This window comes from Rhinolophus sinicus, linkage group LG13 (assembly GCF_036562045.2).
Source record: "Rhinolophus sinicus isolate RSC01 linkage group LG13, ASM3656204v1, whole genome shotgun sequence".
Lineage (NCBI taxonomy): Eukaryota > Metazoa > Chordata > Mammalia > Chiroptera > Rhinolophidae > Rhinolophus > Rhinolophus sinicus.
In genome coordinates this window covers 39,769,691-39,788,143 of record NC_133762.1, presented here as the reverse complement: position 1 = coordinate 39,788,143, position 18,453 = coordinate 39,769,691, and the positions used below count along the sequence as shown (strand labels likewise).

At 48.5% G+C, this 18,453-nt stretch overlaps 1 protein-coding gene and 1 long non-coding RNA gene across 3 annotated transcripts; one reads left to right on the top strand and one right to left on the bottom strand.

The window, feature by feature from the left end:
* Window positions 1-3,310: 3,310 nt before the first annotated feature.
* Window positions 3,311-9,984, bottom strand: LOC109460112 (uncharacterized). Its single transcript, XR_002139481.2, has 3 exons — window positions 9,851-9,984; window positions 9,438-9,510; window positions 3,311-3,795 (listed from the first exon to the last, which is right to left on the bottom strand). It is a non-coding gene; the product is annotated as an uncharacterized LOC109460112 (long non-coding RNA).
* On the top strand, window positions 9,883-17,831 carry SRXN1 (sulfiredoxin 1). 2 transcript variants are annotated; one of them, XM_019755193.2, is made up of 2 exons: window positions 9,883-10,341; window positions 13,796-17,831. In XM_019755193.2, exons 1-2 carry the CDS (start codon window positions 10,132-10,134, stop codon window positions 13,997-13,999), a joined length of 414 nt encoding a protein of 137 aa, XP_019610752.1. In that variant the 5' UTR covers window positions 9,883-10,131; the 3' UTR covers window positions 14,000-17,831. The 2 variants fall into 2 exon arrangements, with proteins under 2 accessions (XP_019610752.1, XP_074174199.1); XM_074318098.1 differs by having other exon boundaries at window positions 9,904-10,368.
* Window positions 17,832-18,453: the final 622 nt, after the last annotated feature.

The window sequence follows — 18,453 nt, the reverse complement described above, 5'->3', positions numbered from 1 at the left end:
GGAAAGAGTTGGGGGAGGGCGTGTGAGAGGAAGCCGAAATCTTTCCACTCCATTCCCCTCCCTGCAGCCTGACTAGCCTGCAGCTGCCACCAGGGGTCGCACACATCCAGGGGTCCCCTGACATCCACAAGGTCCCAGGAGTCCTCAGTCTTAAATATTCCTCAAATACTGGGATGGAAACTCAAAGCGTTCAAGAACCTGATTAATAACATAAGTGAATAAAGCAGGTTGCCTTAAGAAACAGGGAATGATGGAACCTGTGACTAACAGGAAAGAATGTGTCTCATCTTAAAGAATTGCACTTCAAATGAACTACACCTCTCAAACAAATACAACTGTGAGCCAGATTCGTCTCGACAGCCAGCTTACAACCCCTATATTCTTCCCCACCTCATCCCTTACTGCTCTGGCTGGGTTTCTGCCCAGCCCTATTGGTCACACAGGCAGCAAGTGCATGCGTGCAGAAAAAGTTGACTTTGACTAAAGTTGTCCAAAAACAGTGAACTGCCCCTAGGGCTCATGAGCAACCTGTCACGGAAAGTGTTCAGGAAGACATTGCACAAACAATCCGTCTTCTGTGCCAGCTGTCTCCATGGTCCTTCCAAACACAAATCTGGCCTTGCCTTACTAAGAACTTCACTGGGACCACCAACATCATGCTACTTACTTCTAACCCGCAACACAGACTCACTTAAGAGGTAGGGCCTGTGTGCTTTGAGGGCTGGATGCCCGACTGAGGGGTGGGGACTGCAGGCTAGAGCCCCCATCTCCCCTGGGGCGACCTTTCAGATTTCCCCCTTTTGTAGGCAGTACACTCAACTTTTAGACCCTCACCCTGGCGCTGTCTTTTCCCTTCACACACCTCTGGACAGGTGGCTGCATTCTGAGCTGTGTGCTAGATGTCTCCAGGAATGACAGCAGTGTGGGAACCCCCCAAAGTCTCCGGTGGGGTTTTGAGGGGCCCAGGCACATGTGGCCTTCCCTGGCCATCCACATACAGTCCTTTGTGGTTACACCCTGCTTCTAATTGGTTGTTGCATCAATTACTTTCGTTTCAGATCCAGGGAACAGAACCCATTCTAGATCAGCATTTTATAAACATCTAATTCCCTGTATCAAATCCCTTTGAAGTGGAAAGTATTTAACACAGGGAATTGGCTGCTGACAAAAGTTGCTGGAAAGGCTTGAGAGGGGGGGCCCTCAGCTAGACCCCCAGAATATCGCCACAGAACTGGCCCACCAGGAGAGTTACTACCTCTTCCATACCAGATGGGAGTCAGGCGGCTGCCCTGGAAGTACTAAGCTCAAGAACACAGCCGTGTGGGTGTGTTCTTGACCCAGAGATGAGGAGGCCCCTGCCACTGCCTCTATAACTCTCTCCCATCTCCCACTGTGATAGTGGCTCAACCCTAGAACACTGTTACAGGGAAACTTAGCCTTTTCACGACCATCTTGCCAGTAGCAAGAGACAAGGCAATAAGAAAACGGGCCCTGCTCACTTCTGCCTTCCAAATCCCACGGAAGTGCATCCAACTGGCAGAATCTAATTCACTGTCAGTATCCTTGCTGCAAGGAAGTCTGAGAAAAGTATTTTTTAACTTTCCAACACACGATACAAAAGGCACCCTAGAGGGAGATGTAAATGGATGCTAGATGCCAACTGACCATATCCATCCCAGTTGTAGGTCTCTCATCCATCCTACACCTCCTTCCTTGATTGGCAGCCATGCAATTTGGGGACTGAATCAGCTTAAGGGATGGTCATGCCTGGTTGAAGAGTAATCCCATCCCCATGGGTTGAGAAACGGGTATATGACTCAATTTTGGCCGAGACTTAAGGAGAGGTTGAGACGCCCGGAACATGAACAAGGAAGTGTGTCATCTTCCAGGGAACCATTTGGTAGCATGAAGCCCACAGCCTGGATGCAGAGCAGAGAGATGGGAAAAGCCCATATCCCTGATGACATCAGGGAGCCATGGGAAAATCCACCCTGAAACGCCCTCAGTGCTCTGCCTCTGGACTTCATGGTCTGTGACATGGGTGTCTATTGTGTAAGTCAGTTGAATCAGGTCTCTGTTACCTGCAGCCCAGAGCACCTCAATTAGCGTTATTGATCTAGTCTGCTTTTCTCAATTCTGTGAAAGGAAGACCTCCATGATGCAGCTCTCTGGTTCTCCTCTTACCTGTCTGGCTGCTCTACCTAGCAACTCTGCAGACTTACCTTCCTAGACCCAAAGAAGGAACTCACTTCCTGTTCCTTCTTATGTTCCAGTTTGTATTCCTCAAGGTTCTTTCCTCTTCTCACTGTATACTGTCATGAAGCCATCTCATTACACCCATGGCTTCCATTTCCACCCAAATGCAGATGACTCACAAATTTACATCTTCAATTCTGACCTCCTCTCTGAGTTGCAAATCAATGTCTCCCAGCAGGCCACCTCCACAAGGATATCTCAGAAACACCACAGACCAGCCCAAGTCTGAAGCCACGATTTGGTTCTCCCCCAGGGTTTCCCACCTCCATGAATGGCACCAGCACCCATCCAGTCTTGTAACCACAAAACCCAGACGTCATCTCTCCCACCTCTGTCTGCCCCACCCTACCCAATCCATCAGCAGTTCTGTTGACTTTTCCTACCTTCTCAGTCTCCAGCCTAGTCCATACCTACCGTCATCTCTTGCCAGGACAACAGGACCAGCCTTCTCACTGGTCTCCCTGGATCCATTTTGCCTCCCCCACCTCCCTCCCTCTCTCCACAGCAGCCACACAGATCTTTTCAAAAATGCGGATTTGATTATATCACTCCCATCCCCCTTCTCTGCTTAAAACATTTCAGTGACTTCCCACTGTGTGTGGGAAAAGTAGAACCTGCTCAGGGTGACTTTTGACGCCCTACCTGGTGTGGCTCTTTCCATCACACCGGCTGAATCTTCAACCATGTGCCCTTTGCTCTTTGAGCTCCAGCTGCCTCTTTTCTGCAACTTTGCTCCCTCCTGCCATAGGGCCTTTGCGTAAGCTGTTCTCTCCACCAGTACCATGTTCCATCTGCCATCATCACCACCCTTCACTAGTCAATGCCTTTTCATCATCTCCCAGCTGTGTGGTCACCTCTTCAGGGACCACATGCGGTTTGTTCTCAGCATTTTACCATTAATGTATACTTTTCCATTAATCAGTGTAATCTTTGGTCATTCTATCTCCCTCATTAGACTACAAGCTTCATGAGGCAGAGACTAAAATCTCTTTTTGCTCATCATTACATCCCCTGGGTCTAGCATGGTGCCTAACCAATAGCAGATGACCAGTAATTATTTTGTTAATGAACAACATATATTTAAGTCATAATAAACTATGGTGGCTCATGCTTTTTTTTTGCTTTTTTTTTTAAAGTCTCTGTCCCTCACGGCCATAGCTGATTAGTTCAATTGTGGTCATCTGACTAGAACTTGGAAATGTTCTGTCTCCTTCTCTCTGAGTCATGACCTGTAATTTGAGAGCTGTGGCTCAGATTGCTAGCCACTTATCAAGCTCCATTTTCTCCTTCCTTAGTAAGACAACTCCAATTTTAGCTGAGCATATGGCCTCATTGAATGAAGACTACATATCCCTGCTGCTCTTGCAGCCAGCGGTAGCCATGTGACCAAGTTCTGGCCAATGACATGCAAGGGAAAGTGTTACACGGAACTTCTGAGACACCATCCAGAAAGGAGAGGGTCAGATCCTTCTGCCGTTCCATTTCTCCACCTCCTTCCAGGCTGGCACTTCAGCAGCAATCTTGAACCAGAAGGTGACCCTGAGAAGGAAAAATCAACTCTAGAATGATTACAGTAGAAAGATAAAAAGGGCCTGTGCCCCTGGTGACCATGAAGCAGCCACCCCAGCTTCACCTCTTAGCCACCCAGCCCTGAGGCCCAGCTTCACCCCACCACCCCCTTCAAGGGAGTAGTCAAGTGTTCCCGTTTTTATTAAGCTAATTCACATTGGCTTTCTCACTTGCAAACAAGAGTCTTGGCTAATACATTGAGACTAGTCTGCAAGTGCAAACACAGAAAGACCTTCGAGATCTATTATTAATTTAAAACGTTATCAAACAGCTCCTATTTATTGGGCACTTACAATGTGCGAGCATTGTGCATTGTTCTAAGGACTTTACCTACATCTCTTTTATTCTTTTAACAACCCTACTGATTAGGTGCCATTATAATGGCCACTTTGCAGGTTAGGAAACTGAGGCACAGACAGGTGACTGGCCCAAGGTCACACATCTAATAAGATGTGTGTAATTTTAACCCAGGCAAGGTGCAGAACTATTGAGAGTGATCCATGATATTCCCCCTTTGCCTTAATTTTGGTTCCCCAACAGCAATCTGAGACTTGAGTGCAGGTGGTTTATGTGGGAGGTGGTCCCAGGAAGCAGGAGTACAGGGTAAGAAAAATGAGACAGAGGGTCACTGCTGCAGCAATGGGACTGGGTACTGATGGTCTCTGAGAAGGGTCCAGAAAGGTATGAATGGTCTGGAACGCCCCTCACAACTGTCCACCTGTGACATTAGAAGACTGGCTTTTACTCATCAGCTCCTGTCTCCATCAGTGAACACCCCAACACCTCTGGGATATGCCTGTGTAGGGGCAGAGCACCTGCAGGGATGGAAAATGTGGAAGCGTTGGAAGCTTGGGCTGGAAAGCTGGCAGTGCTAGGTGAGTTCTCACTTGCATAGAACTTCCCACCACAACTACGGCTAAAATCAAAGGCTGGCCAAGGAGATGTGACATTGATACCCAGGCCTTTGCTCCACCCTTTCCTCATCAACAAACCTCCCATTTGTTCAGACAGCCACCCATCACTTAACCCATCTACTGTAGGTGGCTCAGAAGAGGCTGACTCCTGGGTTGTGGCTCATTGGTCTCCTCTAAGCCAATCACTGTCATCCCAATGGGTGACACATTCCACCCATGTTTAAGCAGCTCAGCCCTGTAGCAGGTCCCTGAAGATGCTATTAATCCCAGGTAGTCATGTGACTCAAGCTAACCGAATCAGACTGAAAAGCTGTAATTCCATCATCACTGGGGGACAGGCTCTCTTTCTGTTTTCCTGGATGTGAACTGCTATGGACTGAATGTTTGTGTGCCCTTAAAATTCATATGTTGAAATCCTAACCCCCAATGTGATGGTATTTGGAGGTGGGATTTTGGGGAGGTAATTAGGTTATGAGAGTGGAGCCCTCGTGAATGGAGTTAGTGCCCTTATAAGAAGAGACCCCAAAGAGCTCTCTCACCACCACGTGAGGACACAGCAAGAAAACAGCCATCCACTAACCAGGAAGTGGGCCGTCATCAGACACCAAATCTGCCAGGGACTTGATCTCGGACTTCCAGCTCCCCAAATTGTGAGACACAGATGTTGTTTAAGCCGCCCGGGCTATGGAATTTTGCAATAGCAGCTTGAGCTAAGACAAGAACAAAGAAGGAGCTTGCCCCAGTTGGCACAGGCAGTCATTTTGTGCCTGTGAGGAGATGCAGTTTAAGTGCAAAGCTGCCTCAAGACACCAAGGAAATGCTCAGCAGGCATGAACCCGCAGAAGAAAGAGACAAGCTTTCTGCCTGAAACAAGTACAGGAACTTAGGGGTTGACAGAGGGGACAAGGAAGAGATGGAGAAGAACACAGAAAGAGAATGGGACCAACCTGTAAGCCAAGCTGTTACAGAAATGGACTAGAGCATTGTGTGGGTAAGGGAATATGAGATTTTAATGTTCCTTCCTTTTGTGGCACAGAAATACTTTTTTATCTCCCCCAACACTCCTGTACATACCCAAATACCTAATGTACCAGATTCTTTGTCAAAAATGGAAGAGACGGTGGGGCAGGGAGCCCAGGAGCAGGATGGGGAGAATAGGTAGTTAGGGCTTTTGGCTGCAAACAACAAACATGGACTCTGGCTGGTTTGGATGGGAAAGGAATGTATTGATGTCCTGCCCCTTATTCCCTTGGGCCACCTCTGAAGTCACCATAAGTAGGCAGCAGCTTCTGTGTCCTCAGATGCTCGCTTAGTTTGAGTATAAGGCAGCCCAGAAATGCCAAAGATTGAACATCCTCAGGCCACCTTTAACCAATAGGGGACAGAAGTCAGTAAATAAATGCCCATGCCCCTCTCCTTCAGAGGGACAATTCTGATGCATGACACTTCTTCTCAGAGTCCCCAGCAGGAGTGACCCCAATTGTCCAGCAAGGGAACCTGCTCATCAGTATGCCCTTTATTGGCACTTCTCCCTTCCCCAGTCCTTTCTGGAATCACCTCTATAGCAGATGTGTCTTCCAAAGATGGTCACAACAATGCCTCCCACCCACAGCTCATTTAGAACCTTGCTACTCCTCCCATGAGGAGACTGAGTCCCTTCCCGAGAGCTTGGGGGTGTGGTGCGAGGGTTGTGACAGCTCCTGCAAATAGAATGCTGCAGAAATGATGCTATATGACTTCCAAGACTAGACTAGAAAACACCATGAAGCTTTTGCAGATTCTCTTGGGACATTCACTCTTGAAAGTCAGCCATCATGTCATAAGGAAGCCCAGGCCACCTGGAGAGCCCACATGGAGGTGTTCTGGCTGACTGGCAGTCCACCCGCTGGACTTGTAAGTGAAGTCACCTCCAGGTAATTCCAGCCCCTGCCATCAAGTCACCCCAGCTGTTGAATCACCTCCCCGCTGATGTCACAAACATTGTAGGGAAGAGACAAGCAGTCACCACTGTGCCCTGTCTGAATTCTTGACCCACAGAATCTGTGAGGTTAATAAAATGGTTGTTTTATGCTACTAAGTTTTGGAGTGGTTTGTTTTACAGCAATAATAACTAGAACACCTCCCACATAAACTACCTGCACACAAGTCCTTGTCTCGGGGTCTACTTTTGGAAGGATCCAAACTAAAACACAAGGATATTGTGTATATCCCAAAATTTCTCCAGCTTTAAGTTCCAGATTTAAATTAGCCTCAGAGGAAGGTACCTCATTTTAATCCCAACAAGAGACGTAAGTCTCAGTCTCATTGGTTTAGAGAGAGATGCGCCAATATAATGCAATTGCTGACTGAGCAGGTCCCCCTTCCTCCTCACCATCCCCCCACCATGGGGTCTGCCCACCAACCACACAGCCCTGAGAGCAGGGGAGCGAGGTTTCCCACAGGAAAACTAGGTTGCAGCTACCAGGCCTTGCCAGTTCTGTTCAAGGATCAGAGGCCATGAACTTCGGCGGAGGTAAACCTTCATAAGCCCAGAGACGAGTATCAATTAAGCCAAGCCAATCATGTAATCCTACTCCCCTCGCTAGGGACTGGTTTAGGCACAGATGTGATATAGTTCTTATTAGGAAAAGGCTCCTGAGCAAGGGGGTAGGATTGTAGGCAGTGGTTAGAAAAGGTTTCTTCACTCTTAAAAAGAGGCACAAAGGGATATCATAACTTATACCTTTGAAAATTGTTGTATAGTGATGTTTGGAGCTATAACAGCTATCTTGGGGCCATAAGGGGCAAGCCTGAGGATAAAAACTGGAACACAGAGGTTCTTTCCAAAGAGGGAAAGAACTGGATCTTGGATGACATTGTTCAACTACCTCTTTACCAACTATGGATACACCTACCTCAAAACATCTTTGGAGGTAAACAACTCTTTTTAAAGTTTAAGCCATTTTGAGTTGAACCATAGGTATCTTGACAGACAGAACTTGATACCAGGAATGGGGGCCTCACTGGGCATACCATGATGAGAGATTCAGGTCAAATCTCCATTTTTCCATCCCAGAAGCTGTTCTGCCTCTTCTTACTTTCTGTAATGAGGAAGTGGTTCTAGAAGGGACACATTCCCTCTTGATAAAATTCTCTAATTCTCAATAATTCTGGGGTTGAGGAGTGGGTATCAGTTTTATTTTCAGAAACGAAGTATGATTTAGGTTCTCACAAGGGATTATATTTTGGAACTGAGGCAAGGGAAAGGGTTCAAGTGAAATGCATAATGCCGCAGCATTCTAAGGCTTGCAAGAGACTCAGAACCCAAGGTGAATGATCTTCCACAGCGAAATGGGTGTCACATCATTCACAGAGCACTTATTATGTGCTTACTCGCAATTCACCCTCACTACAACTTCAAGCGATGGACAGTATTATGCCATTTGGCAGAGGGTTCAGAAAGTATCAGTAACCCACCCATGCAGCAGCGCCACCCCCCACCCCCCAGTGGTTACCATCTTTAGTTTCCTCCCGCTGAGAGGGTGATTAGGCATTCCCCATGCAGGTGACAACTAGGGTAAGAAGGAGGACAACCAAACCAGACATGCCTTCTTCGGCCAGATCTGAGACTGTCTCACCTCCCTGCTTTTGCTCAAGCTGCTTCCATGGATGAATGCCATTTACATCACCTTTTATTCAGCACTTCCTAGTGTCAGGTACCTTTCTGAACACGTGAAAGTGTCATTCTCATTTATTCTCCCTGGCAACTCGGAGAAGAAACTGAGGCACAGAGAAGTTGGGTAACCCCTCCCCTGCCCCCAGGTTACACAGCTAGTAGATGGAGCCGGGATTTGAACCCATACTATTCAAGTGATTCCAGAGCCTACACCCTAAATCATCACCCACTTCTCTCTCCCTCTCCAGGACCAAGCCACTTGACAGTTTGAATGTCCCTCCTCCAGAGAGCCTTTTCCGTTGCTCTTAGTCAAACATGGCCTCTCTTTCAGCACTCTGGGTGTTCATGATAAAATTACTCACTCACCTACCTTGGTTACCACTACGTAAACACTGATTTACAGCCCACCCAGCCCTCCATCAGCCATTATCTCTGAGTGTCACCACAAGCTTCCCACAACCATTTCACAGAAGAGAAGGCTAAGGCTCAAAGAGGTTAAGCAATTTGCCTGAGACCACACAGCTAGGGGGTGGCCAGATGGGACCTGAACCCAGACCAATCTGTGCTCAATCCCTGACGCTGACAAAGATGCTGATAAACACCTGGAATTTAAACTAGGGGCCTCTGCCTGCCTCCCTGGGTTCCAGGGGACACTGGCTGCCGAACATGGGCCCAAGGGGACAGAGGGCTTTAAACAGAAGAAAGTGGGGCTGGCAGTCAGCGTGTCTGGACCTAAGTCATCACCACGACCCCCTGTAACCTCGGTGTCCACATCTGTAAGCAGGTGTTCGTGGTTAAGTGGCCCAGAGTTCTGGCCTCAGATGACCTGATTTTCATTTTCAGCTGCTGTACCTTGGACAAACGGTTCAAAAACCACATCTGCTTGCTTGTGGTGATGTCAGGATGCGATGCGACAGTTAGTGTGGAACGTTAGGGCAGTGCCCACACACTGCCAGCAAGATCCCAGAAGCCTCCTTATGCCAGTTTTGCTGTACGGAATCAGTCATCAGTGAGGTAGAGCGTGTACCCTGGAGCCAGCCTACCTGGATTTAAACCCTGCTTCAGCCACTTCCTAGCTCCATGACCTTGGGCAAATCACTGTACCTGTTTCCTCATCTGTAAAAAGGAAATAACCAAAAAAATTATTGATAAAAAGGGGAATAATCATACCTATCGTGCAAGGCTGTTTTGACGTGCATGCAAAAGTGTTTAGAACAGTGTCTGACACAGCACCAGATTCGTAGTTTTACTGTTGGTATTATCACCTCCAGGGTCATTATCGCTAGGGCTCCCACGGCCGGACCGCCAAGTACTGTGGGTTTTGCCGACTCATCCTCGCTCGGCAGGTTCCGCTCCCTCCCGCCCCCTAACCTCCTCGGCTCCTGACCCGGCGGGCCTGAGTCACCCCGGACTGTGCGTCACCCGCGCCCTCCCGCCCCACGACCTGCAAACTCACCCTGAGTCAGCGGGTCCGGGCGCTTCCACTCCCAGGACACCGCACGGCAGAAGGAAGGCGGCGAGGCGCCCCCCGGCGGAGAGTCGGAGCCCCGCGCCTGTCTGGCAGCGCCCAATGAGCCCGGCAGACGTCGGGCTGGGGGGGCGCGGGGATGGGCCGTATCACCGCGGGGCCAAGGGAAACCTTTTTCTGGCCCGTACCCCCCGCCCTCCCGCGCGGAATGGTATGGCCCGGCCGGGTTAAAGCCCCGGGGAGGAGGCGCGGCCTGCGGCGGCGGCGCTATGGGGCTGCGAGCTGGAAGATCCCTGGGCATGGCAGGAACGGGCCGGGGGGAATCCGAAGGACCCGGGCCGAGCAGCGGCGCTCTGGGAGGCAGCATCCACTCGGGCTGCATCGCCGCGGTGCACAACGTGCCGCTGAGCGTGCTCATCCGGCCGCTGCCGTCTGTGCTGAACCCGGCCAAGGTGCAGAGCCTCGTGGACACGATCCGGGTAAGGCCCCGGGAAGGCCGGCTGGAGGTAGGGCTCCGGAGGACGGAGGTCGCACTGGACGCGACCTCCGGCTCCGCCGGAGGTCAGCATTTGCTGTGTGACCTTGAACAAGTGGCTGAGCCTCTCTGGGCCTGTTTTCTCACTTGAGCAAGGTGAATTGGACGAGATGATTAAAATAACGATCGCCAACTCTTATAAAGAAGAGGAGCTGCAGTGGCTCAAGAGCTGTGTAGTTTCTTCATGCTAACCCTATGAGGTAGATCCTACTATATTGTTCCGCTTTTACAGACGAGGAAACTGAGGCGGATTTAAGCAACTTGTTCAAGGTCAGGCACTTATGAAGTGGCATAGCCTGTTCCCAGGGCCCAGCAGCATGGCCACCACTCTATCTGGAGATAAGCTGTGCTGTCACTTATGGTTGTGACAGTCAGTGGTAGGGGGACTGGGCATGTCATGTCTGCTGGGAGTTTGAGTTGGAACAGGGAGGGGACCAGTTAGTCCCATCACTGAAGGAGGGTGTTCAAGAATCGTGGCAGGAATTTTGGGGGAGAGGGGGCACATATGTGTCAGGTTAGGTCTGCATGGCTTCTTGTCCCCTTCCCCCAAACCCTTGGAAGGTAACCATCTGAGACCCAAGGCCCCACCAAACACCTCTACAGCTCCCCCAAATGTCTTTCAATCCTAAAGTTTGCACTGCTGTTCCCACCGCCTGGAACAGCTTCCCCAGATAGCCGCGGGGTCTGCTCCTTCATCCGGTTCAGGTGTCTGCCTTCCTGTCCTCCCTGGCTGGTGGTGCCCTGGCCTCTCTAGCTGCCCCATTAACCTGAGCTATTTCTCCATGAAGCACTTATTCCACCTGAGATTATATTACTTCTTTATTTGTTGGTGTTTCATTGTCTGTCTGCGCCCACCTCATGGGAACTCCACAAGAGCCGAGACGGTGTCCTCTCTTGGCTGTTTCCTCAGCACTAGCTCAGTACCTGGCTGTTTTTGAAGGATCTAGCCATACAGGATCTCTCCCACGCCTGGGCCTTTGCACAGGCTTTTTCCCTGCCAGGAAAACTCTTCCATCTTTTCTTTATGATTTCTAACACCTCAGTCTTCCTGTCTCAGGATCAGTGTGTTCCCTGGTGGCCCCTACTAGGTTAGGGACCTCCTGTGGGCCCCTAGCCACTTGCATGCCTGCCTCCATAGTTCTGTTCCCACTGTGTTTTAATGGGCTGTTTAGACATCTGTCTTTTACCCTAGAACCATATGCTCTGTGAGGGCAAGAACCAGACCTGTCTTTGCTTACCATAGGTATTAGTTTTCTATGGCTACTGTAACAAATTACCGGAAACTTAGTGGCTTAAAACAATACAGGTTTCTTGTTTTATAGTTCTATAGTCAAAAGTCCATAGTGTGTCTCTCTGGGCTAAAGTCAAGGTGTCAGCAGGGTTCCATTCCTTCTGGATTCCTTTCTGGAGGCTCTAGGGGAGAGTCCATTTCCTTGCATTTACCAGCTTTTAGAGGCCACCATATTCTTTGGCTCATGGTGTCTTCCCTCCATCTTTAAAGCCAGCAACATCAGACATCATCTTGTGCTAGAATAATTTTCCATCTCAAGATCCTTAGCTTAATTGCCTCTGCCAAGTCCCTTGTGCCATGTAAGGTAACATATTTACAGGCTCCAGGGATTAGGATGTGGCCATCCTTGGGAGCTGTCATTCTGCCCACCCTCTATCATGCCACTAGCAGCCAGCACACTGTCGCTCATTAGTGTTCCACTCTCACCAGGCAGGCTGTTCTCCATGCCTCCCTTGCATCAACTTCTTGACTTTTCAACAGCCCTATAGAGTGTCTTACTCCCATTTTACAGATGAGGAATGATGCTTAGAAAGGCAAGGCCACTTGCTCAGGGTCCCCCAGCTGCTCTGTGGCATTGCTGAGATTCAAATTCAGGTTTGCCTGGTTCCAGAGCCCCGGCTCAAAACTGTTTATAACTTACTGCTTAATAAACATTTCTGGAATAAATGGATAAATGAATCCATCAAAGCAGCACAATAAGAGAGAACCCATGGGCCAGTGGTGGGAGGCCTTCTAGCCAGCTCACACTTCATATGGTCTCCCCAACGTCCTCTACCCCCAACTTGGCCCTGCCCCAGGCTTTTCCTACTTAGAGGACCACCCACTCTCCACCTGGCAGGAAATCAACTTAGATTCTCCTTCTCTTCTCACATTTCTGCCAGTCTGCTTGGATCTGCCCCCTAAACATGTCCCAAATCTGTCCACCTCTCCCTTTCTCTTCCTTGCCCTCACGCAGCCAGTGTCTCCTGCTAAATACCCACTGAGGCCTCGCCTGTATCCTCCCAAGTTTTGCCTTTGTCCACCCCACCAAGGCTGATCTCCCATGACAACTTAATAGAATGTTCATTAAATCATGTCACCCCTCACCCTGTTTGAAATGCTCCAGGGCCTACCCACTGCTCTGAGAAACAAAGCTGTACCGTATGGCTCCTGCTGACCTTTCTGACCTCTTCTATTCCTCCACCCTCCTTGAGTCCACTCATTACATTGCCTTCTTGCCATGCCTCCAACACAGTGAACTTGTTCTGGCCTCAGGTCTTTTGCACTTGCTGTTCCCTCTACCTGGAATGCTCTTCCCTCCAGTAATTCACAGCATTTATTATTGAGTACTTTCCATGTGCCAAGCAATCAGAGTGCTTTACATGTATTAACTCATTTAATCCAACAGTTCTATGAGGTGGGTATGTTTTCTTCATCCCCATTTGATAGATGGGGTAACTGAGGCACAAAGAGATTAATTGCCCAAGATCATGTAGCAGCTAAGTAACAGAGCTGAGATTTGAACCTGGCAGTCAGGCTCTTACTCTAAACTATTCCACCTCTCTCTCTTCCCAAGTGGACTTCTCTATGTTCAGGTCTCTGTTCCACTGTCACCTCAGCGAGGCCTTGTGGAACCCTATACCTGTCATGTCAACCTGTGTTATTGTCTTTATGGCATTTATCACTCTAACGCTCACTTCTTCCTTCCATCTGCCCCACTATGCGAAAGCCCATGAAGGCAGGGGCTGTGTCTCATTTCAGCTGTCCCTTATTCCCAGAGTCTAGAATATTGCCAGATATATAGTGTGTGTATATGTATATGCAGATGTATATGTATATGGTATGTTGATAAATGTTTAACAACCTGGTGTTTAGAGGGGGAAAAGTTCTGACTTGTATCATCTTCTCATTTCCCCAGTGTAAATACTCTCGACATGGTTGATTTTCAAGCTACCGAGGTGATGTCAACCAACTCACAGAATTCCTGAATATTTAACAGTGTCTCTCACAAGCCAGCGTGAGCCAGTGTGCACACCCTGTAGGAGTTCAACACAGGCTAACAAAGTCTGCTTTGCGAACTGTCAAGCCTTATTCCATGCTCATTCACCCTATGCCTTCTTCTCTCCAGGAGGACCCAGACAGTGTACCTCCCATCGACGTCCTCTGGATCAAAGGGGCCCAGGGTGGTGACTACTTCTACTCCTTTGGGGGCTGCCACCGCTATGCAGCCTACCAGCAGCTACAGCGAGAGACCATCCCCGCCAAGCTTGTCCAGTCCACCCTCTCGGACCTAAGGGTATACCTGGGTGCTTCCACGCCGGACTTGCAATAGCCTCCTTGGCACCTACCACCACTCCCAAGAGCCCAAAAAACACACCTGGCCTCCAGTGCACTGGGCCTTGCAGAAGGTGTAGCTGGGGTGCATTCTCTTTGCACTTGGAGGGAGTGTCTGACTCTAAACTCCCTCTTGGTGAGCTGCAAGACCTTAGACTCATTATGTGTGGTGTAGGAGGCCCAGTTCCCACTGCTATGAAACTGGGTCATGTCTTTGCTCTTGAGGGATTATTGAGAGGATGAAATGAGAAAGGAGATGGGTTTGGAGAGCCCCGTGCTGTGGCTTCAGATTCCCAAGAACAAGGATCCTTCTGCATTTTTGTCCTTGTATATCCTATTGTGCGGAATACATTTAGCTCTAAGTAAAGGAAAACCTAGGTTACAGCGGCTTAGACAAAGAGAAGTTTGTTTTTCCACATAGCATCAGTCCTGGAGACAGGTGCTAATGGTATTAGTTTAGCCACGCAGCAAAGGTAGGGCACACTTCTCTGTGATCCTTTTAGTCTTTCTCTCATTGCTTGGTACTTCTTGGTCACAAGATGGCTGCTGTATCACCATGAATCATGTCTGTGTTTAAGGAAGAAACAAGTGGGGGAAGAGGATGGGTCAGCCAGCTAGACCAATGAACGTCTATCATCAGGTCAAACCTTTTTCAGAGGCATGTTTCCTGCTCTTTCTCCCTGCATATTTCCATTTAGGTCTCCGTGGCCTAAACCAACTACCATTACTAACCCTAGTAGCAAAGAAAGCTAAGATAGCAGGGAACAGAATTGTCACAACTGAGTAGATCAACCATAGCCCATCTCCTGGGACTGGCACACTGCCTCCCGAGATAAAACAGAATCCCATTACCAAGAGAAAAATGAGGAATTGTGTATAGTTAGCCGTTGCCGTGTAACAAGTCATCCTCAAACTTAGCAGCTAAAAACAAGTCATTTATTTGCCCACAATTCTGTGGGAAGGCAGTTCGGGCCGGGCTTATCTGGATAGTTCTGTGGATGTTGCCCAGGGTCATTCCTGGGACTCGTGCAATCAGCTGTCACCTCAGGTGGGTTGTATGGTCTAGGATGGTCTAACTCACTTATCCGGCATTTGGCAAGTCGTTGGCTGGATGACTTGGTTTTCCTCCATGTGGCCTCTCCAGCAGGTTAACTCAGGCTTAATCACTGAGGGACTCAGGATTCTAAGAGAATGAGAAGCTACAAAGCTTCTTGAGTTCTAGGCCCAGAATTGGTACAACATCATTCTGCTAAGTTCTTTTTGTCCGAGCAAATCATAAGGCTGGCCTGATTCAAGGAGCATGGAAACAGACTATTCCTCTTAGAGACACTGAAAATAATTTGTGGCAGTTTTCATCTATCACAAATGATTTGCATCGGCAAATAACATTACCACACACACAGGGCCTCACTCTGCCTCAGCTAAAGTCGCTAAGACATTGTCCTGGCCCTCAAATCTGGGGGAAGAGGTGATGGGTGGGGGATGGATCCCCCAGGGCTGGTCCCACTCTTATAGGGGCATCTCCCATTGTCTGCACTGCTGGGTTGGGGTAGGCCCGGTGGGATATTCCAGAGGCCTCTGAAAACCAAGAGTCCTCGGGGGAAGGGAAGAACAGGTAGAGCAAAGGTGCAAGTGCGGTAGGCCTTGCTCTCCCTGCCCTGCTAAGTGATCTTGGTCAGTTGGTGTTTTCAAGCCTCAGTTTCCTCAGGTCAGTAATGAGGACAATAATTCTCCCACCCGTTCTCTGTCACCAGGAAAAATGACTGAGGTAACCAATAGAATTTAAAAGAATCGTAGTCCTAAATGCAATGTGATATCCTGGATTGGATCTTGGAAGGATAAAAAGACAGTAGAAAAACTGGAAATCTGACTAAGTTCTGGTTTTTAGTTAATAATATCATACCAATGTCGGTCTCTTAGTTGTGACAAATGTACCATGTAAGGTGTAAGATGTGGATGTTGGGATACACTGAGTGCCAAGTGTGTGGGCGCTCTGTACTATCTTGGCAACTTTTCTGTAAATCAAAAATCATTCCCAAATAAAAGTTTATTTAGTAAAAAAAAAAAAAGGGGGGGTGGGGGGATGGTGTAATTGCTTTAGACCAGTGGTTCAGGTTCTCAGACTGGTTTGCTAAAACATAGATGGCTGGGCCCCACCCCCAGAGTTTCTTATTCAGTTGGTCGGGTGGGGCCTGAGAATTTGCTTTTCTAACACATTCCCAGGTGATGGTGCTATTGCTGCTGTTCAGGGACCACAGGCTGAGCAGCTGATCTAGATAGACCATGTCAACTATTTGCAAACATGGTGACACCCGCTCCACCCCCATTGGGCTGGCGCCCAGAAGATCTGTGGTCTGGGGCCAGCTTGTACACTCATTCCACTGTGACATTGGACAAGCCCTTCCCTGGGGACTTTTTCTAAGCTGTCAAATGAACTGTCTATCCCTAAGATTTGTACCAAGATTCAGGAAGCTAAGGACATGATTTGTCTGTGCTGTCATGAGGTGCCAGTGTCTCACATGTGTAATCGTCTCCTGCACCCATTGGCTAGAGTGACTGAATGGTTGCTCCTTCCTGAAAGGGCTTTTTCTTCTTGCAGATAAGACTCAAGCAGGCAATGCTAGGGGCCCTGCTAAGTAAGCACTGGGTTGGAGGTGCAGAACAGACTTGGAGTGGGAGGGGTTGGTCATTCTTAAGGAAGAGCTGAGTTTTGAGCCGAAAGCTGCGTTTCCCTCTTACGCCAGCAGGTGGCGCTGCTTTCTGGCCTGCTGGAACAGGGCTGGGCCTCTAACCCGCAGATCTATGGGAAAGATAGATGGAGGGACCTGAATTTTGAGAGGGGCCCATCAGTTGCCCAGAGAAGCAGGGGTTCTGGGTGTAAGAAGGAGACCTAGCTGGGAAGTTCTACTTATTCTGACTGCTCTCGCTCCGTGGCCTTGCACACATTACAGCTTCTCCAGGGCTGTCTCCTAGTCTACACTGGGAGAGCTGGGCCAGAAGGTGTCAGGCTCAGCAAAGGTGACACCTCCTCCAAGCTTCCTGATCCTCCAGGCTGAGCCACATGTCTTTTCTGGGCTCCCCTGATCCAATTGTGACACCCCTCCCCAAACAAACGGCTGTCCCCAGGAACTTGGGTCCAATGAAAGGCAGTATTGTGGGGACCCCTTCGTTCCCTTACGACCCTGGAACCGAACTTCTTCACTGTGTTAGATTTAAACAATTGTTTCAATTTCACGTTATACATGAAATTCACCTTTAAAACATTAAGATAGTAAAATGCTAAGTAATTAAATATTTAAAAATGGAAATATTAGAGGCAAGCTGAAGCAAGCCCACCATGAGTCAACTGTTTTGTTTGTCTCTTCGTCCTCCCTAATTGGAACAATTACCTTTGTGAATTTGGCATATACCCTTCCAGAACTTTTTCAACTGTGCAGTGTGTATATGTGTGTAAGTAAAGAATGCTTTTCTTTTCTACAGTATTTTGCAGGTTGCACTTATTCCCTAGCATGTGCCCTAGTCATCCCCCTCATTCGTGTCTGCTCTTCTCCCAGAGTCTCCCTCATTCTAGTCACTTCCTCAGAGGGGCCTTCCCTGTCCATACCATCTGAAACATCTCCCTCTCCCATCATTCTATCACCTTACTCAGTTTTCTTCATGTTATTTATCACACTCCCTGAAATTATCTTCTGTGTCAGTTTATGACTTTCACCCACTAGAATGTAAGTTCTTGAGACAGGACTTGATCTGTCTTGTTTATCACTGCAGGCCCAGTGCCAAAAACAGTGTGGTACATAGTAAGTGTTCAATAAATAGCTGTTGAATGACTATATTCCCTAGAGGCTTACCTTATTCTTTTCATTACTGCATGATGTTCCAGGGTCTGACTGTAATCATTAGTCATTCTGTTAATGGGCATTTGGGGGTTTACAGTTAAGTATTTTGCTGCTCTGAACACCTTCACCTATCACTCTCTGTGCTCTCTCAACTGTGTACCTAGGAGTGGACAGCCTGGCCAATACATAGCTCAGTTTGCAGCTTCTGAGGTACTGGTAGATTGCTTTCCAGAGCGGCGGTTCCAAGTACCCCTCCCTCCAGCAGAGTTTGGGAGCTGCTTTTTTTCCTTACACTCCAAACAGTGCGTCTTCCTAACCTTTTTCTTTCTGGGTCATGAACATGGTTGAGAATCCTAAGAAAGCCATGATCCCTTTCTCCAGAAACACACAAATATTATGGGCAATTTCTGGGGCATCCTGGACTTGATGGTCTCACACCCCAGAGGACCCTGCACTGAGTGTTTAGAAGCCTAATCGTTTTGTGTTACGAATGGGAATGCTGAGGCACACACTAATGAGGGTGTGACTGATTGAGTAAATGGGAGCTACTTTTATGGGGGTAGATGTAAGTGTTCAGACCCTGCTCTGTCTCCAGCAGGAAAATAATACCTATCTG